This window comes from Psittacula echo (genome assembly GCF_963264785.1).
Source record: "Psittacula echo genome assembly, chromosome: Z".
NCBI classification, from domain to species: Eukaryota; Metazoa; Chordata; class Aves; order Psittaciformes; family Psittacidae; genus Psittacula; species Psittacula echo.
In genome coordinates this window covers 103,176,255-103,198,732 of record NC_137742.1, presented here as the reverse complement: position 1 = coordinate 103,198,732, position 22,478 = coordinate 103,176,255, and the positions used below count along the sequence as shown (strand labels likewise).

Here is a 22,478-nt window from a genome sequence, read left to right as displayed (position 1 = left end):
GGGAGGGTGTAGAGCAGAGGGCTGACTGCTCCGTGTGGGTGCATGTGGATGCTTCTTTCTCTGTCCTGTGGGTCCCAGCACCCCACTCACCCCATGGGGCCCTGAGAAGCAGGAGAAGGAGGAGGGCACTGCTGGGAATGCTGCTCCTCCTGCCACGAATGGGTTATTTTCCTAGCCTAGATGTGTTCTGTTTTGAACTCCTGTCTGATGAACTGGACATTGGCCCTTTGGGCTATGCTACTCTTTGAGCTGAAGGAAATCTGGGGTTGCTTTTGCTCTGGGGGTGATTGCCTGTGTCCTCGAAGGCAGCAGGGCAGAGGCAGCATGGGGATGTCACTGCTTTGCCGTGCTGCTGTCCCTGCTCCTGTGCTGTGTTCCCTTGCCCTGCGCTGGCCCCGTGCCCAGCTGCTGCAGCGGGGATGCTTGTACCAGGCTCACTCCTCAGAAGGCATCACTTCCACCTCCTGGGGCACAAACATGCTCACTAAGAACATGAGTGACTCTGATGAAGAGGCAGCTGCAGGGCAGTCCCTTTTGCTGCACAGCAACTGATGCAGTACTGCCCGGAATGCTTTCCAGCACCTTTGCAATGTGGCTTGGATGCCAAAATTAATCTAATGGCATCCCATGACAGCCTCTGTTGCGTTCAGCATCCCCTTTCCACTCCCAGTTTGAGTCAGTGCATGTTTAACAATGGGATGCTCCATCCAGGACCCATTTACAAATGGGGTCAGGCAGACCCAAGAGCAGAGGCGAGGGAAGAGGAGAGAATGATGCTTTGGGTCTGCCTTGGAAAATCACCATTGTGCTTGCCGGCTGCTGGCTCACGCTGGCCCAGTTCTGCCTGTCAGGCTGCAAGATGTCACATCCCAAACGTGGCATATGGAGCTTGGGCTCAGATTGTCTCTTTTCTGGGCTAACAGATAAAAAACCCCCTTGAACAGTGCAGAAAGCACGCAAGCACTGCATGGGTTTGCTTATTCACATGGCTGATGGAGAGCAGCCAGCTCTGTCTGGTCAGTGCATCCCTGTCCCGTCTCTTCATGCTGCTGACGGGCATCCTGGGGACATAGTAGGTGGTGGCCTGTGATCTCCTTGCCCAAGGTCTATGGTGGAGGTTCCCCTGGGCCCTGTCCTCACTCTTGTCCTACCCTTGTCTTTCAGATGCCCTGCAGTAAGCTGTCCCCGCACAGCAGGACCTGCCTGCCTTAGCCAGCCCATCCTGCCAAGAGTCCCGCTAGCAATGGCCTCAACACCCCAGTGAGGACAACAGGACCAGGACCGAGTCCCCCCAAGACCACCACATCCCTTGGGAGAGCCATGGAGGCGCCCCGGGACGTGCCTGTAGGGAATCTCATCGACTTTGACACCGAAACACCCGTCTGCATCCCTTCGGAGCCCTCGGCCCCCAATGACAACGGGCACCTGGGGGACACGGGGGATGTGGCTGGGGAGGAGAGCGATGCCACCGAGTCGGCAGACAGCGAGAATGACATGGGGGACTCCCCCCAGCACTGGGGCAGGTACCACCGCTCCTCATCCAACGAGTCCTTCTCCTCCAGCCAGAGCACCGAGTCGGCTCGGGATGAGGAGATGGCCGAGCGCCGGGAGTTCATGCGGCACTACGTGGAGAAGATCTTCACCGGGGGGTGAGTGAATGGGGACTGAGCGGGCTGCTAGGGGACATAGAATCATAGAATAGTCAGGGTTGGAAAGGACCTTAAGATCATCCAGTTCCAACCCCCCTGCCATGGGCAGGGACACCTCACACTAAACCATGGCACACAAGGCTCTGTCCAACCTGGCCTTGAACACCACCAAGGATGAAGCATCCACAACCTCCCTGGGCAACCCATTCCAGTGCCTCACCACCCTCTCAGTAAAGAATTTCTTCCTTAGATCCAATCTAAACTTCCCCTGTTTCAGTTTGAACCCATTACCCCTTGTCCTGTCACTACAGTCCCTGATGAAGAGTCCATCCCCAGCATCCTCCTAGGCCCCCTTCAAATACTGGAAGCTGCTCTGAGGTCTCCACGCAGCCTTCTCTTCTCCAGGCTGAACAGCCCCAACTTTCTCAGCCTGTCTCCATACAGGAGGTGCTCCAGTCCCCTGATCATCCTCGTGGCCTCCTCTGGACTTGTTCCAACAGCTCCATGTCCTTTTTATGTTGAGGACACCAGCACTGCACACAATGCTCCAAGTGAGGTCTCACGAGAGCAGAGTAGAGGGGCAGGATCACCTCCTTCGACCTGCTGGTCACGCTCCTCTTGATGCAGCCCAGGATACGGTTGCTTTCTGGGCTGTGAGCGCACACTGAAGCCGGCTCATGTTCATTTTCTCATCGACCAACACCCCCAAGTCCTTCTCTGCAGGGCTGCTCTGAATCTCTTCTCTGCCCAACCTGTAGCTGTGCCTGGGATTGCTCCAACCCAGGTGTAGGACCTTGCACTTGGCATGGTTAAACTTCATCAGGTTGGCATCAGCCCACCTCACAAGCGTGTCGAGGTCCCTCTGGATGGCATCCCTTCCCTCCGGCGTATCAACCAAATCACACAGCTTGGTGTCATCGGCAAACTTGCTGAGGGCACACTCAATCCCACTGTCCATGTCACCGACAAAGATGTTGAACAAGACCGGTCCCAACACCGATCCCTGAGGGACACCACTCGTTACCGGTCTCCAGCCGGATATCGAGCCATTGACCACAACTCTTTGCGTGCGGCCATCCAGCCAGTTCTTTATCCACTGAGTGGTCCACCCCATGGAATGGGGCCTGGGTGCTCTCCCGCTCTGGTTTGTGTCCTTCCCTGTGCCTGGATAACACAGATTGTTGCTCCTGGTGTCGTCAGAGCTAAGGCGAGGATGCAGGCTCTGACCTGCATCCCTTTCTTAGGCACATCCCAGCCCATCTTTCACCCCCAGCTTCCCACCCCTCTCCTTTCTCCCTTTTCCCTTGCTGGGGCTCTTCCCATTCCGTGGTCTCCAACTCCTCTTCCCCACTAATGATGCTCATGCCAACACCAGTGGCTCACCATGTGCCCCTTGGCCCTGCAGCAGCCCTTGGCTCCCACCCCAGCTCTGCATCCCCCCAGCTCCCATCACTATGGTCTCCATAACACTGTGGCTTGGTGTGTCAAGCAGGATTGAGCAAACGGAGCGTGATGAGCAGCAACAGGGGTTGTTTTTGCTCTGGGGCACAGTGCCTGTCTCTGGAGCTCAGTTTCTGCTTGGCCTGTGCTTAGCTCTTCCCTTCTCCCTGTGTCTTTGGTTTCCCTCCCTGCCAGGGGGGAGCAAAAGAGCAGCATAAGATGAGGGATGGCAAAATGGATGCTCTTCTTCCTCTGCTTCCTCCCGGTATCACAGGACCAGGAGGGAGGTGGAGGAGCTGAGCCACGCTGGCTGGACAGGGGATGCCAGCCACATCCTCACCTTTAGTAGTGTTTTTCTCTCTTTCTACCCCATTTCAGAGAGGATCTGGACCAAGAAGAGAAGGCCAGGTTTGGGGAGCTCTGCAGCAGCGAGAACGGGAAGGGCCGGGAGTGGTTTGCAAGATACGTGAGTGCCCAGGTAAGGGGAGAGATGGGCAAAGGAGCAGTGACCCTGCACTGGGGCTTTGGAGAAGGAAGCTTGGGCCAGAGGAATTCAGCAACACCCCAAAGCAATACTTGTGGAGGCCTGGAATTGGGGAAAAGGAGGAACTTCTGTACAGGGAGACGGAGAAGTGAATGAATGCATCTTGAGGCAGTCAAATGCATGTTTGCTGCAATGTGGGAGCAGAAGTCACCTCTTTTACGTAAAATGAAATCCCATCAGCACTCAGAAATGTCCTATTCCCTAAAAAGCAATTCCAAGAGGCAAACGCCTGTCTCCAGGAGGGAGGCTCTGCCCACCTCCCTGCATGGGGGCCATGGGGAGGAACTGAGATTGCTGCTTTACCTGTGCTAAACCCTGGGCTTTGTGCCTGCAGCGCTGCAACTCCAAGTGCGTCTCGGAGCAGACCTTCTACCGCCTGATGCAGTCCTTTGCCCTCGTGCTGTTTGAGTAAGTCAGGGGTGGGATGGGGCTTTGTTGGACCATCAAAAGCAGATGGGCAGCACCCATGGGTTGCTACCGACGGGTGTCTTTCTTTACCAAATCCTCGCTCTGTGATAGGTGTCACCAGATGGATGACTTCAGCCCTGCCAAGAACCTCATGACCATGTGTTTCACCTACTACTACGTGGGTAAGAGGCACCTGCACCCTTGGGCTCTGCTTGTGTTGGTGGTGAAGTGTGCCCTGTGCATGGGAAGGGTGATGGAGGGTACCCAAGCTTGGCTGATACTGAGCTGAAAAGAGCCTCCATGGCCAAGAAGCAATGCAAACCTTCGAGAGACCCTCGCTGGTGCTCACGCTGATGCTGGTTTGTCATTGCTTCTATCCAGCAATGTTTGTGTGTGGCCATCCCCAGATGTTCCCTGACCCTGGGGATGTGTTGTGAATGTCCCAGCCCAGAAACACCTTGGTTTATTGCTTGGTGTGTGGTGGTCACTCCTGATTTCCTATCCAAAACTAGGGGGAGGATAAAGACCTATGGGGATTGGGATGGGTCTGGCCTGTGCTGGGAACAGGTCCCCCAGGAGCTGGCAGCACCCAGGACCATGCGTGCAGCTGAGCTCCTGATGTGTTGCCCACAGGCAAGACCCACACACTGCCCTTGGAGGCCAAGGAGAAGCCCATGGGCAGCATCGACTCGTACCTGAAGTCAGCAAATAGCTGGCTGGCAGAGAAGAAGGACGTGGCGGAGCGGCTGCTGAAAACCACATCAGCCAAGACAGAGAACGTCAAGGGCTTCTTCGGGGGCCTGGAGACCAAACTGAAGGGTCCTACCAGCAAAAAGAGCGAGTGGGTACCTCTCTATCGGGTAGGAAGAGGCAGGCACCAGGGCAGAAACCTCCTGGGAGCAGGGTCACCGTGAGCCAGGAGTTATCATGGCCACGGGAAGAGGGCTGGTCCCATGCTTTGTACTTTGACCACTGGGTATCTCACAGTGTGGGAGTCCTATGTCCCTTGGGCATGGAAATATATGGTTCTAGGAGATGGTGCTGTTGCTTTGTGATCACCTGCATCATCTCTGTATTGGGTTTGTCTGGGATGGACATCACAGTCCCTTGGCCACCTTTCCGGCCTTGGGGACAGTGGCATGGAAATAGGGGGGCTTTCAGTGAGGGTGATCCCCTTGCTGGGGTGGGCAGGGCTTTGCCATATATGCTGTCATGGGGGCAGGCTTTTTGGGAGCTGACACTGATTTCTGTGCCACAGCGAAGGGGAGGACAAACCAAAGGAGAAGCTGAAGAAGACAGGTGAGTGGAGCCAGTGCTGGTGGTCATGGCATCCCCAGTGAAGGAACAAGGGTTGGAGGTAGTATGAGATAACCATGACCAGCATTGCTAGAGCTGAGGGGCTGGGAGAAGGGCAGGAAGATGCTATCTTCTCTGAGCCCTTAGAGAATTGCTCTAAAGGAGCCTTCACAGCTCCTTGCTTTGGAGCAATCAGAGCTCTTATCCCACAGGACATCTTGTGGCATCTTGTCCTCAGTGGCACAGCTTGCAGAGGTTTGGGATCCTGAGCTTTCGTGTTGCACCAGTTTCCCCTCAGTAGCTGTGCGTGCTACCCACCAGTGATCCAGTCCCTCAAGTATCCTTCTGGGACATCCATGCTTTGGTCAGAGCTTATACCTGCCCACGAAGGGCAGCCAGAACTCCTGTTCTTGTTGCTGTGGATGTGTTGGGGATGAGTATTTGGTTTGCAGACCTTGCCATCACGGCTGCTTGGACACCAAGCTGGAAGGGGGTCGCATAGTCTGCCCATGGGTGGGAAGGTGGGAATCATCCAGACCTCGGCATATAACTGTGTCCCCACAGTTTCCGTGCAGAGCCCAGAGGAGGAGAAGAAAGGAGAGAAGATCTACCTGTACATGCACCTCAAGCAGCAGCCCATCTGGTAAAGCCTGCCTGGGGCGAGCTTGTTCCTGGCCAGTGTTGGTCTCCCTGGGGAGGGGATTACTCTTCCTTGTCCGCACCTTCTCCATATGGTCATGAGTGCTTTTAAGCTGCTGCTGCCCCTAAAAGAGGACATTGATGGCTTTTGCACATCACTTGTGCCAGCAAGAGTGTGTTTGCAGCCACTCAAGGAGCTGGTCCAGAAATGGACCAAATCCACCGGACTTGCTTTAGGCCCCCTTGAATCCTCTCCTGACCCTTGGGAAGTGGGAGAGGATTCTCCAGTCCCTGGGGGGACCTGGAGACATAGGAGAGATGGGAGATGTGGGGTGGCCATTCCCAACATCTCCCTCCCTCCCTGCAGGCACAACCTGAGGTTTTGGAATGCTGCCTTCTTCGATGCTGTGCACTGCGAGCGCAGGAAGCGCTCCCCCACTACCAGGTAGGATGTGTTCCTATCAGAAAAGGAGATGCTGTGTCCCCTCTAGCCTCACAGCATTCCCAATGGTCCTAGGCATCATCAACCATGGGGAAACACTTTGCTTTCTGCCCCTGATGGCAAATCTGTGGGACTACTGGGCTGTGGGGTGCATCCTCTGAGGGATTTGGGTGCATGAAGGTTTTCTTGCTCATTTTGCATCAGTTTTGCAAGGACAAAGCCCTAGAGGTGTGCCCAGAAAACCCAGCTGGGCTCAGGCTGTTGATGCTTGGTTTGCAAGCAGATATGGGGAAAGATGCTTAGCGCAGCGATAGGGAGGGGATGCTCTGGGTACGGGCTATCCCCAGGGGGACTGTGGACATGCTGTGCCAGCACAGCATGGGGACCAACACCAGGTAACCAGTATGGATGGGAGCTGGAGATGTCAGCATCACCCCTGAGAGCTGTAGGATGGGAATAAACCCTGCAAAGAGAAGGGGGTGCTGGTTTGGGAGGGTGGCTGTGTGCTGGGAGCATCTGGGTGCCCAGGCATGGGAACCCTACAGGGTGAAAGGGTGGGTGAGGTGCTCTCCAGGCTCATGTCCATCTCTTGCTCCATTATGGAGCTGCCGTGAGGACTTGAGCAATTCACTCCTCTCTCGACTGCAGCTTCCTCCTTGCTGCGTGTCTGTGCAGTGCTTTGAGCTCTCAGGGTGAGAGCACTTGAACAGCTCCATTTGTGAGCAGCCAGCCCTCCTGCATCCTCCCCACAACCCAAGCTAAGCCACAGCAGCCCTGGCTCACACCATGGGATGCTCTGCTAGGCTGAGCGAGCCGATCAATCTCTGTTTTCTCCTTTATTGCCTTTCTTTTTTATCCCAAGCAAGCCACCAAGAGAGCCTATTGAACAGTTAATGTAACCATAACTGCATTTGCCTTGATTAAGCCCCAAATTAGCAGCAGCAAGTGTCTCACAAGGACATACGCCACCGGCAGCTGCTCTCTGCTCCAAGTGCCTTTCTCAATTAAACTGATGGCTGAGTCTGCTTCTGCTGCAGAAACAAGCCCACCTAACTAATGAGCTTCAAGAGCTGCACCTTTGGAGTGCTCTGGGTATCTCAGTGGGGGTTGGAAGGTGGCGGTGATTCCCCCTCAGTCCTCTGGAGAGGATAATGGATGCCACTGGGCGAGTGGATGCCGCTTGCTGGACTGAGGATTAAAAACCCTGGCAGGAGGAGGTGGTTGGTGAGGGCTGGTGTCGCATGGAATGGGTTTGGAACACCAGGGATGCTGCTTGGCCACGGGAGGTGTCTGGATGGCCCGTGGTGATGGGGCTGTGGCCATTTCTATGGGGTGGTCAGGGCATCTCTGCGGTGTTTGGGCTGCATCCTCTGGGGCTGCAGTAAAGCAGGGGAGGTTTCTGCTCCTGTCGGTGGGGAGGGCAGGGGATGGGGGAAGGAACCAGAACTAAACCTCTTTTTCTCTCTCTTTCCTCTCTCTGCCTCTAACAACCTTCTTTCCATCTCTTCTTCTCTCCTTTCCCCTCCATCCCTCTATCTTGCATGATCTTTCACGCACCACTCTTGTCGGCCCTGTTTCTGCTGCCGCTCCAGAGGGAACACTGGGGAGGAAGAGGAGAAGAGGTGTGTCTGTCCCTCTACTTCAGTGCGTTAGTGTCCAGAGGCCGATGTTCACTTCAGGTCCAAACCCTGCCCTGGGGAGGGGGGTAACACGTTTTGGGGGGGCTCTGAAAGGCACTTTCTCCATTGAGGAGGAATGGCCACCAGAGGTTTGACTCCATGGGCATCACCCACTCAAAAGGGCCAGAAGGGCCTCTTTAATGTGGCCTTTTATAAGGAAACTTGACCAGTTTCAAGCTGTAATATTTTACTGTGGGAATCAGATGCCCACTGATGGGGTAGCCAAGTGCTTACACTGGGAACAGCTCCCCAGGCAGGTTTTGGACATGAACTGAGTCTCTTCGTGGAGAAAGCATCCCCCTCTCCTGACTTTCCCGCTTGCTCCCAGATTCTGCTGCCACACAGAGGTGCTGAGGGTCCTTTGCCAGCTGAAAAAGCTCAAATCCAGCCACATCCATTGGTGCTCCGAGTTGGGGCAGGGGGAGAGCCATGACTCTCTTGCTGGAGCGTGGGGTAGTCAGTCTCGTAGCAAATCACTGCAAGTGATGGCATTAGCAAGGGGATGAGGGTTCTTTGAAGCTTGGCAGTAAATCTCCCACGTGGCTAAGGCACGCACCAGCAAATGGATAACTGGAACACTGCTCAGATAGAGCACCGCTCAGGTCGGCTGTGTGGGGTGAAATGCTGTTGCTGAAAGATGAGTGATGCCAAGTGGATGAAGCCGCATCTTGCAGGCGCAGTTCTCACCAGTGTCTGTCCATGGCAAGACATTCTTGGGTACATCAAAATACAGGCAAGGTGTTAGCACACCGTGGGGTTACACACCCCTGCTCCTGCCCCATTGTGCTGGTATGAAGATCAAAGGGCTTGAGTAGAGCCACATGTGGGCTTCCCCCCTTCCCAGGCATGTTACTCCTGAATAACAAGCCAGATTTTTCTTTGATAATGGCTTTTTTCTCCCTCCTTCCTCCCTCAAAAACATAAAAAGGCAGGAAAAAAATGGTTACAAACATGCTGCTTCTGTAAGTGGGCCAGTGAGGTCTGTGAAGTTTCGCTTCCAGATTTCAAAGCCCCCTTAATTTGATTCTTCTCCTTTCTTTCCAGCCTCCAGATTTGGATGTGGTTTTCATTTGCTATTGTGAGCTTTATCTGGAAGAAATTACACCTCTTTTTTCTTCTTTAAATACTTCTAAATATACCATACAAGTTTCCAGAGCCCTGTGAATAGCAGCAGCTCTCTCCCTGAGACTGAAAGCTCAACTCAGCACCTTCCGCATGGGCTGGGCTGAGTGGGGTTGAGGACAGGCTCACCTCCATGAGGTCAGCCTGGATGGGCACTCATCCTTCTCCACTTTCAGCAACACAAACACACTCTGGGGCTGAGCTCACCTCCCTGGATGCACCGTGAGACACCCTTCATCCCAGCTGCTGTTTTCACCCAGCACAGCTCGTCCCATCCCGCTTGGTGTGCTGGCGAGCTATAAGCGTGTGATGCGCTCCTGGTGTTCTCCTCTTTCTTCTCCTCCATAGAGCTATTTTTCTTCTACCTATCCCTGTTTTTCCTTGCTTTTCCTCCTCTTATCCTTGCCTGTAACCTCTCGGGATGGGGCTGGCTTCACCTGGTGTGCATGCACTGAGCCCCTGCTGCCACCACCTGAGCACAGTGCCACAGTGACATTCCATGACGTGGGCTTTATTCCCAAAGCACCCATAAGTGGGACACCTGGATGGGGACTCGTGCCACCACCTAGAGTTGGTTGCAAACATCTAGAGCACATAAACCCCTTTCCTTTAAGGCAATGCTGCAGTTGCATTTGCTTGGGAGGCGGAGTAGAGCCAGGGCATCTTCAGTGTGATGTTGGCACTTTGGCCCTTGAGTGGGGTCATAGGAAAGAGGACGGGAGCTCCTCGTGCTGTCGGAGGGGCAGGTATGTCTGGGGAATGGCTTGATCTGGGTTTGGGGAGCCCCACTGCAGATGGGGGAAGAGGTGCCTGGTACCGTCCTGGTACCCCTCCTGGGCTGGGAGAGCTTCAGCATGAGCTGCAGACCCCCTGCTTCCTCACTCATCCCCCGTGCCAAAGCGATGGCACTGAAGATGAGAGATGCAAGCTCTGTGCTGAGAGGCCAATGCTCTTCCTAGCTCTTAACCTTCAGGAGCAATCTAAGCTTGAAGGTGACTTTCTCCTGCGACATCTCTTTCTTTGCTCCAGAGCGAGAGACCTGTGAATGGATGCAGTTGTGGGAGCTCCTCCTGCACCCCAGTGCCAAGGGGTCTTGGTGCTCTCTGTGTCCTGGGGAGGGGGGATGCAGGCAGGGGGTTCTGGGGTGACGGTGGTGCCAGACGGGTTTGTGCCTTGCAGGGAGAAGTGGTGCCACATGACGCAGGAGGAGCGTGATGACAGCCTCCGCTTTAATGAGAACATCACCTTCGGGCAGCTGGGGTGAGCAGGGCATGGGCTGTTGATGTGGGACACATCACAGATGTTCCGTCATTGGGGGCATCCCTTATGGTGCAGAGGATGCTTGGTGCTTCTGCTTAGGACCTGCTCCTATCTGTCCTGAAATCTGGACACTACAGTATCTCCTAGCACGCTCTCCCATAGCTGAGCATCATCCCAGTGCCTGGTGCAAGGGGGTGCAGGGACAAAGAGAAAGGTGGGGGGAAAAAGAGGCAGCCTGGCCCTTCCCTCACCAAGAGCATCTCTGTCCTTCCTCAGCACCTTCATCCACAACATGCTGGCATTTGGCCTGAACAAGAAGCTCTGCAGCGACTTCCTGAAGAAGCAGGCGACCATCGGCAACTTGGATGAAGGTAGGGGAGGATGCGCACCCCTTCCATGGGGCTCCAGAGGGATGGAGCCCTCCTACCTGGGTGGGATGCTTCAGCACCCTCCCAGCACCGTTTCCTCTCTCCTCCACAGAGCAATTCAAGCTGCTCAGTGACCACATTGAGCAGATGGCTACCGAATAGCTGCCTGGCCATCGCACTGCGGCTGGAGCAGGCAAGATGGGGAGAGAAACCCACCTTTGGGGATATACCTGAAACTGAAGCTGTGCTGCTTTGAGAAACCACACACACGAGCTGCAATAAAACCTGCATGATCATCCACCAACCCTTAGCGCTGCTCCAAGGCAGCACGTAGAAATAGGAGCTAAACAGCCCCCCCTGCCCCTCGCCAGAACCCCTCGCATCTGTTTTCAGAGTAGACAGCCCCAAAAGTGCATTTTGTGAGTAAAAAAGCAAAACTAAACCCAAACAAACGCAAAGAGAGAGTGACTGCTGCAGGCTCCACGTGTGTTTGCGAGAGCTGGATTGAGGGTCTCCAGCCCCACCGTGGAATGCTGCCTGTCTTGGGTGTTCCATGGCACAACAGCAGCAGAGCTGCCAAACGTGTTCACGGCTCGGGGCCTTCCCCAGGCTGCTGTGGATGGTGGTAAATCCAGAGGAACACAAAGCTGTCACCCTCATGTTGCCTTTCCCCACTGGCATCTGTATAGAGGCTGCAGCTGGACCAGGGCTATGGGAGGTGATGGCAGGGACCACATCCATACCCTGGGGCCATATCCAGCCACCAAGGGAAGCCTATTCCCTTGGGAGAGCAGCTTCCAGTTTGACCCATCTCCCTCCATACACACTGGGTGTTCTCAGCACATGGGTTTGTCCTGTCAATGCAGGAGCTGGCTGCTGGGGATGGCGATGGGATGCAGCAGGCATCTGGGTCAGGGCAACAGGTTGGGTTGTGTACCCAGGATGTCACCACTGCCTGGGGACATGGGCGGCGTGGAGGCTTGCTGGGAGCAGAGATGGGGCTGGCAAAGTGCTGCTGCCTTCCTCTGTATAGGGCTCCTTGGGAGCTGGGGGGAAATCCTTCCCTTGGGACATCTTCCCTGCACCGCATGTGTGGTTTTGTACCTGTGGGCAGAGAGAAAACGCAGTTTGCTCCATGCCATTAGCATGGATCAGCAGGAGAAAAACCGTGGCTTGGGCAGGGTTGCTGGGAGAGGAGCACATGTGGAAGCTGCTTGGGAGGAGGCAGCAAAACAGCACCAAGGCAGATTCCCCCTGTACCCGCTCCTGCTGCATCCTCAGCATCAGGGTTGCTATGGGCTCATGGTATTTCCCAAAGCCTCTGGCTTCCCAAAGCAGCCGAGGTATGAGATTAATCACCCTCCCTCTTCAGGCTGCATCTCGCTGCCCTCTCCTTGCCCAGCCCCTTCGCTCCATCGATCAAACCTGAAATAGCTCTGTCTTAAGCACATCTCCTATTCTGCTCCAGTGATGGCAGCTACCCGGTATGCAGCGTATCTGCTTTTTCCTTGGCACAGGGTTTGCAGGGAGACTGGGGACATGGCGACATTGCTGCTCCCCTCCACAGGGCACATCCCTGTTCAGATGGGACCTGGTCAGCTCAGCCCATGGGGTCAGTAAACCCCAGTTCCAAGCAGCCAAGGGTCCATCACGCAGTCTTACCCCCAAAATACTGTCCCGAAACACAAGTCCAGGTTCCAAGCGATCCTCAGTCCATTTTTCCCCGTGCTGTTGGCTGTATCCCATCAGACAAATAGCAGAACAGGGTTTTCTCCCTGTTTCTGGTGTCATTTCCCACCATCAGAATGATGGCTTTGCCTAAGCTGGGCTTCCCTTGCTGCTGGGGCTGGGGCTCTGCTCCACGCTGGGTCTTGTATGAAGGATTGGATCCAGGACTGGCTTTCCCTTGGCCATTCCCCAGTGTGGCCAGTGTTACCAGAGAATGGTTTTTGCTGGGGTAAGGGACTGTCAGAGAGGCCTAACTTGCACCTATTTGATGGAGAAGATGTGATGGACCACGGATATCAGGCAGCTCAGCACCAGGACCTGCATCCTGGAGCATCCCATCCCTATGGCATCCCTGCGTCTATCTCCACTCAGGTCTTTCCCAAATCCTGCTTTGTTTCTTTATTATCCTCTTTTTTTTCCCAACATGAAAAGAAGTTCAGCAGTGAAGTGTGTATTATTTGCACCTGTATTTTTCTACCAAAAAAGAATTAAAACAAAATAAAAAATGTCCATAAGCCCTTCCCAGCTGCGTGAAGGATGGGGTGAGACAGAGCGAAAGGATGGAATAAATTGTCTTAAAAATGACTTTCTCACTCAGCTCTTGTGTGTTTTAATCAGATGGATCTTCCCCATGCTGCCTGCTTGGCCTCAAAGGTCCCTGGTGCCTTCCCCAGCTCAGCCCTCACCAGCTTCTCCCTTTTGATGACCCAGTATTCAATAGAGGAGGATTGATGCACCTTTAAAAGAAACCTTCATGTTTGCCCCGGGGCCAGCAAGGCACATGAAGGAGCTTTAAGTTTTGTTTCCTTTTCCCCTGTGCTCTCAATCCCTGCCACTCGCTGCTGATGTGACGATGGAGCTGGGATCCTGCTCTCGCCTCAGGACATTCGATTTCAGTGTATTTAAAAATCAATTACTCACTATTATCTTATTAAGAAAGAAGATGTTCCCTTAGATTAATGGGCTGGAAGCGTCATCCTCCACACAGGCTTTGGAGACCATGTCTCCTCTTGTCTCCCTATGGTCAAGCTGAGCCTGTTCCCTGTCATGCTGGTGTCTGTCTCAATAGCCCAAGAACAAGGTTTCGTGGCCACCTTTCTCTTAGGAAAGAGCTTGCCCTGCTCCTTCTGGTTTTCCTCCTTGAAGCACTCCATGGATTCACCATTGCAGGAAGGAAACCCATCATCCCTGAAACTTGTACTTGGATGTTTTACTTGGGGTTTTCTAGCTATGGAAAACCAGAAGCCACATGCCCTGGGACCGCTTTTGTTCCTTCCATCCCATGAATTGCTTATGACCTTGCGGTGCCTGATAAGTTTGTGTGCATAAGAAAGGGGGAGCTTATTCCTTAGGTATTTGCTCAGCACAGGGTGCCCTTCGCAGTAGGTACAACCCTGGCATCTCTCAGCCACTGATTCTGCTGGCTAGGTGCAGCCTATATGTGCAGAAGGGTATAGACAGGCCATAGGGGCAGCACATATAGCAAGAGGGAGTGAGATCCTTGGCTTCTTAACCCTTGAGCAGGGATGTCTCCCAGCTTCCTTGAAGTGCCAGTGAGCAGAGCCCTTATCCTGCCCTTTGGGTGATGGTCATTGAGCCTATTTAGCCTTCAACGCATGAGAAATGAGGTGCATTAAACGCAGCAAGGGGTGGCACCAACTCAGGAGGGTCTTTGGGCTGAAACCACCCTCATTTTGAACCCCCCAGGATGGGTTAGACCAGAAGTGACTTGGGTAACCGCAGGAGGAGACGTGGCAGAGGTAAGAGCAGCTCTAGAGAAGTGGAAGGTGCTGCACATCATGGGCACAGCCTGTTCCCCCCATTCCTCCCTCCCTACAAGGTATTAATTACACCCTCCCTGCCGCAGCTTTAGGAAAGCTGATACAGATCTTGGCTGATGCCACCCATCCATTAAACACAAGGGCTGGTGGTGGCTGCTCCAGCTCTGATCCTTCGAGCCTGAGCACAGCAAATGGCTCTCAGCCGCCTTCTCCTTCCCTTGAGGGATAAAAAGGACATTTGCTTGCTGGGCTCTGGGGGGTTTTATTGCGTCTCTTATAAAGCTGTTAAAAATCTTTCCATTGTAGTTGTGTCTGGGAGTGATAAGTATTCATAACAGAGGGGATTCAAGATGGGTTTGGTTGTAAAAACACCTCTAAGCTGGCTGGATTTATGGCTGTTAAATCATCCCTTCTCTCATCTGTCACAGCCTTTTCAGATGTTCATCACTGAACAACAGCGAAGTTGGGGCCATAATTCCTGCCGCAGTGTGTGGAGCAAGAGGGAGGGGAGTTCTCTCCATCAGTAACAAGCTCGTGATTTATGGAGACCCATTCTTGCTCTTTCTGGTCTATTTTCCTCCAGCAGGAGAAGCTTTGACTCTCACTATCTGCTCTCTGGCTGCTGCCTGCTTGCTCAGCCAGCTGGAGCCAGGCAGGGCCTGGTGGATTTAGAGCCATGATGGAAAGTTCAGGGAATTGGAGGCTGGCCCTCGCCTTGCCTGCAGTGGACTCTGCAATGCGGGGATGAGCCTCTCACGGTGCTCATGGTCTGCTCTGGGATTGCATCTCCCCGTCCTCCCCTTGTTTTGGGGTGAAACATGGGGAAATCCCACTGCAGCAGCCTGTGAACAGCCTGGGTTTAGGCAGTGGTGGGTCAGGAGGTAGCAAGGTCACTTCCTAGTATATAGGATCATTGAATCAACTGGGTTGGAAAGGACCTTTCAGATCATCAAGTCCAACTGCTACCCCAGCACTTCCAACACCACCACTGAACCCTGCAGCAGCAGCAGTGTAGAACTTGATCAGTGCCTTCACTGCCAGACCTGTCCATTCCACACCTTCCCTTTCCATCACCACAGTGCTTACCAAAGCAGAGCATGGACAGTCTTCTGGGGATTAAACCTCCAGCTTTATCCATGTGCTGGCAATTCTCACTCTGCCACGGTGTCCAGAATGCAACCGAAAGCTAAAGGTAAGCTGCCAGCGCCGGGTACCACTGCACCAACGCCAGCATCCTGCATGGATGCTGCTGGCTACTGCAGCACCAGCCTGATACCAGCAAAACGGGACCCCAAAACATCTGGCAGAGGCTGGTTTGCCCCCCGGTTTCTGCCAGGTGTGCTGGTAACCGGTTTCGTAGCCCCATCAAGTGTCTGCCAAGTGAACTGCATTGGTGGCTCGCAGCTTTCTGGCCCCCAGGTCAGGCAGAGCTTGGCCCTGTATCACACACAGTATGAGGCTGTCGATGCCTTCAAAGCCAGGATGCGCTCGGGAAAAGCTCCCAGCAGATGTAGCCCCATCTGCTTTCCCACTGGAAAAACCATTGGTGTGAAGGGGGGTTCGGTGCAGAGCAGGAATTTGCTTGACTTGCTTGAGTTGATTTGCTGCCAGGGAACCCCCAGCCATCGATCCCATTGTCCCTCGGTCCCCATAGACAGTGATGGACAAACAGTGAAGGTGAGTGTGATAACAGCTGCTTAAGGGGGTGATATGGGAAGGGAAACACTGCCCAAGGTGAGGGAGATGGGGTTTGGGACTGGGTTTCACAGGTTACTCGCGGATGTGTTGTGCTTGGCTGGCTGTAGCATTCCCATCCTTAAGATCCTCTGATGTCTAATACAGGGTGATTCAGCATTACATCAGTGCTTTGGGGCTCTCCCCACTAAACGCTGCTGAATTTCCTAGGGATTATAGGAAGGAGACCTGTTGAAATCCCCTTTTGCCTCCCTTCATACATGGAGCATCTCCAGGAGATGTTTCATTTTGCCCTATGGTAAGTGTCTAAGAAAACACAGGGAACTTCCCATTGGGATGGGGGTGATATTTAGCTTTTAAGTCTCTAAGCTTAGAGAGATAGATCCTGTCATTAAAGCATTTGATTTTATCCTTCTCTGAATGATTTACAATGGAAATTGGAAGATTCCCATGGAGAAACACGACTCTGATTTATTTTATTTATTTCTTTTTCCCTTGCAGGAGTCTGAACGTCCCAAATCTGTTTTATGGCAGCACAGGGATGCTGCTGGGAAGAGATGTGCTGCAGCTCCTCTTTCAGAAGGGCTCGAAGGCAAGGCTGGGTCATTGTGTGCATAGACAGAGCTGCAGATAAGGCCCTGGACAGTAACCAAACACATCTGTCCTTTGCAGCCACAGCCAGATGTGAGTCACATCCTCTCACTCTGCACTTTCAACCCCAGACACTGAGTCTGGGCAAGGTCACTGCAGCACCTTGGCTGGACCTGGAGGCGCATGGTGGTGTCTTGGCTGTGTTGTTTTTACCCAAGCACTGGTTTTTCACTGCTGACTTCTCAAAGGACATTGAGCTCAGCTGTGGGCAGCTTTTGCCATGAGCTAACTCGCCCCTCTGCAAGCACAGCAGGATGTGCAGCTCTGTAAAGGCTGGATAAGCTGGTCCTTTCCTGCTGGCATGAAGGCAGATGGGGCAGATCCCTCTGGATCTACCATGTCCAGAGGGGGCAGCAGATCCCTCTGGAACCAGCTGAGTACGATGCTCAAGGATGCTTTCTTAGTGGAGCCCTGATCCTGGAAAACTCTGAGGGCCTAAAGCCCCATGTGTGTACTTGTTGGGGATGCAAGTGGAGATTGAAGGGTGATGTTCCTGCTGCAAACAGGGTGGAGGGACACGTGTTTTCCCTGCAGCACGCTGTGCTGATCGAGCAGTGCACCATGCGGGTGTTGCATCACTACAGCTTGTGTTTTATGACCCATTTCTGCAGCTCCTGATGGAACAGGACATTTTTGGCTGCAATCACGGGATAGAAACCCCAGGGCAGGGGGGCGTGTGGGACACAAGGCCTCTTGTGTCACCTCTGCACAAGGTCACCTTCTCCAGCCTGTAGCTGTTAATGATATAAACACCTCTTCCTCCTCCCTGGGAATCGGACATTCAAGGCATAAGAAACAAGAAATCCAAGGATGTGGCACAAAGAAGAAAAGACCGAGGTCCCCATGGGACTATTGTGGAGCTGGCAGCCAGCAAAGCCAATTCCTCACTAAAGGGAGGCAAAATTGAGCCGTTTTCCTTGGCTGGCCTCTCTTGCCACTGCCTGCGCCGCTTCCAGGTGGGATGCATTTAGAGGGGGACCATTCACCGCCTGCAGGCTCCCAGCTTTACAAATATGCTGGAAATGGGTCTGAAATGACCTTTCCCCATTGCAGACTGTGGGGTGGTTGCTTTTGCCTGTGGGTTTTGGTATCCAGACCCTCCTGGCCACCACAGGGGCTTGGCGGTGCAGCAGAGGAGATGCTTGGAGAGGAGGTGGTCCCTGAAACAGGCAAGGGAAAGGATGCTGTAACGTGCTTAGCTGGGAGGCCAAGTTTCCCAAGATGGCACTGTGGTGTTTTACTATAAGCCAGCAGAAAGGGGAGGAAAAAAATCCCTCCTGGATCACGTGCATCTGGTGCAACTGTGCAGGGCAAATATTTGACGTGCTGAATAAACGAGCAGGAGGGAGACGTCAGGTTCCTGCACCGGGGAGCTCTGACTCATGTTCCCAACACAAGCAGTACACTTCAAACACCTTCCCCGCAGGCAGCTGCCAAATGTCCCATCCCTGGAGCGCTGCACACAGAGGGGAGGTTGCTCACAGCTCTGCTTGCAGCCAGAGCATCCTCACACAGCGCTGGGGATGCAGTTAATACCTCACCATGGGCTAAGCCAGCCACGTGGGTGATGGAGACACAGCAGCAAGGGGGGTCTAGGAGAGGGGTCCTGGGTTTGGCCCCCACTTCCCCTTTGTTTCTTAGGGATGCTGAGCTTTGATCCAGTCGCCTTATTCACCCTTGGGATGCTGTTATTGAACGAACAGCCAGAGATGCTGCAGCCACGTTACCGCCTGCATGGTGAGCTTCACCTCCCAGCTCTGACTAGGTTTAGGTTGGAAATACTGGACAATTCCCTCTCTCCCAGTATTGTTTTAAGCTTGTGCTAAAGCAGCATCATTTTTCTGGCCGGTTGCTTGTGGGAAGCTCGTTGCTGCATCAAGAGCGAGTGTTTGAGCACAGCACTGGGGGTTTTCTGCCCATCCAATCGCAGCTGCAGGGAAAAAGTGGAATATCACAGCTGAGCCCTCATTTCCCTCATTTCCCACCAGGGCAGCGCTTGTGCACAACCTGCTATTCAATCTCCATCAGGAAAAGCCTCTGCTCCGGGTACATCACTGCCTATGTCCTGCTGCAGACCCATGAGCCATCCATCCATGCATGGCATATGTGTCCCAGCCTCCTGCTCACAGTGTGGCACTGCCTTCCCGAGGGGCACAGCTTGTGCCTCTGAGGACAGCGAGTATTTTGTGATGTGCTTTGGTTTTAGTGTGTGCCTGCGAAATGTTCTCCCCCGCAGACCTCATCCTGAGGTTTGTGGGTATGAAAGTCCACATGGCTCTTTCTTCCTGTTAATTGCTGTGATTTGTCCATGGTCAGGAGCAAGGCTTGGCTTGGAGCTTCCTTGGTGCAAAACCCCCCACTCAGCCCCTTGTGTTGTGCATCCCGTGCACGGGGTAATTTTGCTCGCTGGAGTAATTTCCTTGCCCCCAGTGGGACTTCTCTTGCGAATAAAGCTATGTGGGATTGGAGTCTGAAAACCACAGCCTGGGAAATGTATGCAGAGGAGGGAAGGAGGGCGATTGCTCCTCGCAGGCGAACAGCAGGGCTGATTGCTGCTCTCGTTGCAGGCGCAGGGCCGGGCTGGTGCTCATTAGCAGGCAGCTGGATGGAGGGCAGAGTGCTATAGCTCACAAATTGCCTTGGAGCAGAGGTTGGTGCCTTCTGCCCTGGATGCTGGGTGCCTGGGGGGCTGGTGCCAGGTATGGAAGGGCTCATACTCAGCTCCTGCCATGGCCTTCCAGCATCCTGGAGCCTGTGAGTCTTTTCTGGGAAGGAATGGGAGCTGGACAATGCTGCTGGTACCAGTCTCGTTGGCAGCAAGTCAGGGCATCTCCATTTGAGCCGTGTCTGGGATGGAAAGGGAGGGTAAAGAGAAGGGCTTGAGCAAAAGCACAGGATCGGGGAAGGGAATAGGTGAGGGAAACGCTTCTCTATGCTTGGAAGAGTTTGAAATGCGAAGTATCCATGGCAGGAAGAAGTGAAGGCTCACGTTTTGCCTGGGGCATGGGGAGATCGCTAGGCACAGCCTGGACCAAGCAATGAGCTGAGCAGAGGCCACAAAGCAGCACGGACCAAGGGAACGGGCTGTGCTGTGGTGCGATGGGTCCCCCGGTCCTGCTCCCACAACCACAAGCAATCCCTATGGGGCTCCCCAAGAGCTGTTCCCATGGCTGGGCTCATCCTGTACCCTCCATGGCAGCACCCATCACAGAGGACCATGGCACAGGGTGCCCCCCAAGCAACAGCCCTTTGAGGGGGGGCCTTGTTTTGCTCATTGAAGGCGAAGGGGAGCCACCATCTTCCGAGCAAAGAGCATTTTTAATCTCCTGCTCCCGCTCTGTGCAATTATCTTGATTCCCTCCCCTCGTTTCCTGCAGAGGTTTAATTAAAATGCATTGTTCGCCTCGCCAATTATTTGCTCTGTCCCCCGGATAACCTCTGTGCAGCGGCTGGCTTGGTGGGGATTTTTTTCCTGTTGTTTTTCTTTCTCTTTTTTTCCTGTTCCCATTGTTGTTATTGAGGTTTCTCTCTGTTTCCCCCCCTCTCCCCCCCCGCCTTTGGCAGCTCCTGTAGTGTTTACCTGCCCAAGAAAGGAGAACAGGGTACGTGTGTGGACCACGGCAGCAGTGATGCAGGGGGGCTGCAGCATCCCCACGGTGCCGGGCAGGAGGCACACATAGCTCCGTGCCCTCAAGCAGCTGAAACAACAAGACCTTGTTGACTTGCCTTTGAGTTCCCCAGCACTCGGCAGCTGCTGCTCCAGCAGGTGATAATTGAAACCGGGACTGAACCTGGATGGCGTCAGGGGTTGAGATGGAGTTCAGGCTCCATCCATCCCCTTTCCCCGCTGCCGCGGTGTAATGATGCTGCTCTCTTTGCGCAGGGCTGGGGACCGTGGGGACGACGGGGGGGGTGACAGCCCTGCTACCCAAGGAGAGGGGTGGTGGGATGGGGAGCCGAGCTGCAGCACCGCAAGGTCAGGCCTCAAGGAGTGATTCCAGAGAAGGGGTGTTCAGCGCTTTCTAAATATAACCCCATTGCAGGACCGAAATAACAAGCTGCTGTGCTTGAATCCATGCCAAGGCAGCTGCTGAGGGCTGTGGCCCCTCGGTGTGATGGTCTTGGTGGGGGTACCCACTGCTGGTTGCCCTCCCCTTTTGCAAGGGAAAGGCTGGAGAGGGGTGAGCATTGGATACAGGATAGCTTTGAGAAATGCTGATGGTCAGCCCTAAGATAGAGTGCAAGGGCCTGGAGGAAAGGCAGGAGGCTGCTTTTGCAAAGGTCTTTTGGAAAGTGGGGTTTGATCTCCCCAAAGAGATGGGATTTGGGAGGGGGATACTGCTATGTGGTTTCCCCCTTTCCAGATGGGTACAGTTTGGAGATCAGGACTCATGCCTTGTCTGTAGGGAGATGCCAACCTCATGGGGGTGTCTTGCAGGTCAATAGGGTCATCTCCTTATGCATCCCCAAAGGCTTTTCTTCTCCTGTCTCTGCAAGGTCTGGCAGCTTGTGGGGGGAATATTTGGGGTTGTTTCATTGTGACGTCCCAGGGGGTGGCATGTGCTGTGTCCTGCTCTGCGATGAGGTGCTGGGAAGTCTATCCCTAGTTAAGGGGTGGCATCCCCATTGGGGAGGATGCGTGCTTTCCCCACTGCCCACTAAGGCAGTGGCTGGCTCCATCCCAAAATGCCTGGCTCCTGCTGGGTACCGCAGTGCTGCTGCCCTCCTGTGTGGTGATGGGCAAAACCTCTGCCAGCTTTGACTTCAGGCTCAAGACCTGCTTTGTGTCAGGATCACCCAGTTGACAGCCTCCATCTTCCCAATGGACTGGGAGAAGCCAAACAACAGACCAGTTTTACAAGGTCCCATTGGCACTGAAGCCAGGCACATGGACCCCACCTTAGACATCTCTCGTTTCAGCATCTTCCAATGGGGTGGCATTTTGTCTGGCTGAAGTCAGCAGTGGCTTTGCCGGGGAATTCATGAAAAGGGTGGACAAAAATGCCATCCACCATGCCATGGCCTTGGCTTTGGGACCACACTTGCCAAATATACGATGTGAGTAGGTGATCCCATGAGCTCCTGCATGCTTTGGGACACCCCAAGCAGACTAACACCACACTCCCATAAAGACATCCACAACAGAGAGAATGAGAGGGAGAAACTGGGACTAAAGCCACCTCGGTGCCAGGATGATGGGGAAAGCGGGCCCAGCAAGGATGCTGAGCAGGCAGATGCTAGAGGGAGGGAGGCCAGGCTGTGTTTCCATGCTCCATGGGATGGCCTGGGGAGCTAACACTGCTCTTCCCACAGGTGGTGGGTCTGTTGGCATCTACAAGGGGTTAGTGTGGGATAGGATTCAGTTGTTTGTGGGCATCTGCTCCTTGAGGAACCCAGCAACCTAACTGAATCTCAGAGAGACATCCCTGACAGATGTAGATTGAAATTACTCTTACACAGCACAGGATGAGCTGCTTTTGGGGCTCCAGAGTGAACAAGCATCACTCGTGGGGCATTTGCTGGGTGCTCCATTTGAGCCCTACAGTGTTGAGCTCCTCTCTTCTCCCATCCGCCTTCCCAAGCCTGCTGATGAAACTTGGAGCAGTTTCTAGTCCAACTGCATCCCCAGAGTAGGAATCCCCTGCTTTGCAAGGATAACTCATCATCCTCTTCTATCGCTTTGGAAGAGGGTACATCAATAACTCCACTCCACACATCCTGCCCCATGCATCCAAACCTGCCCCGTGCTCCAGTTTAAAGCCTTGAGTTCAGCCTT

At 53.9% G+C, this 22,478-nt stretch overlaps 1 protein-coding gene across 2 annotated transcripts; it reads left to right on the top strand.

Annotated features, from left to right (window-relative positions):
• Positions 1 to 1,320: 1,320 nt before the first annotated feature.
• Positions 1,321 to 11,009, top strand: KIAA0513 (the record flags this gene model as incomplete). 2 transcript variants are annotated; one of them, XM_080637985.1, is made up of 12 exons in its annotated part: positions 1,321 to 1,649; positions 3,468 to 3,567; positions 3,968 to 4,041; positions 4,153 to 4,223; positions 4,675 to 4,882; positions 5,300 to 5,340; positions 5,902 to 5,980; positions 6,344 to 6,421; positions 8,011 to 8,040; positions 10,399 to 10,479; positions 10,756 to 10,850; positions 10,960 to 11,009. In XM_080637985.1, 12 exons carry the CDS (start codon positions 1,321 to 1,323, stop codon positions 11,007 to 11,009), a joined length of 1,236 nt encoding a protein of 411 aa, XP_080494111.1. The 2 variants fall into 2 exon arrangements, with proteins under 2 accessions (XP_080494111.1, XP_080494112.1); XM_080637986.1 differs by lacking the exon at positions 8,011 to 8,040.
• Between the last annotated feature and the right edge of the window lie 11,469 nt (positions 11,010 to 22,478).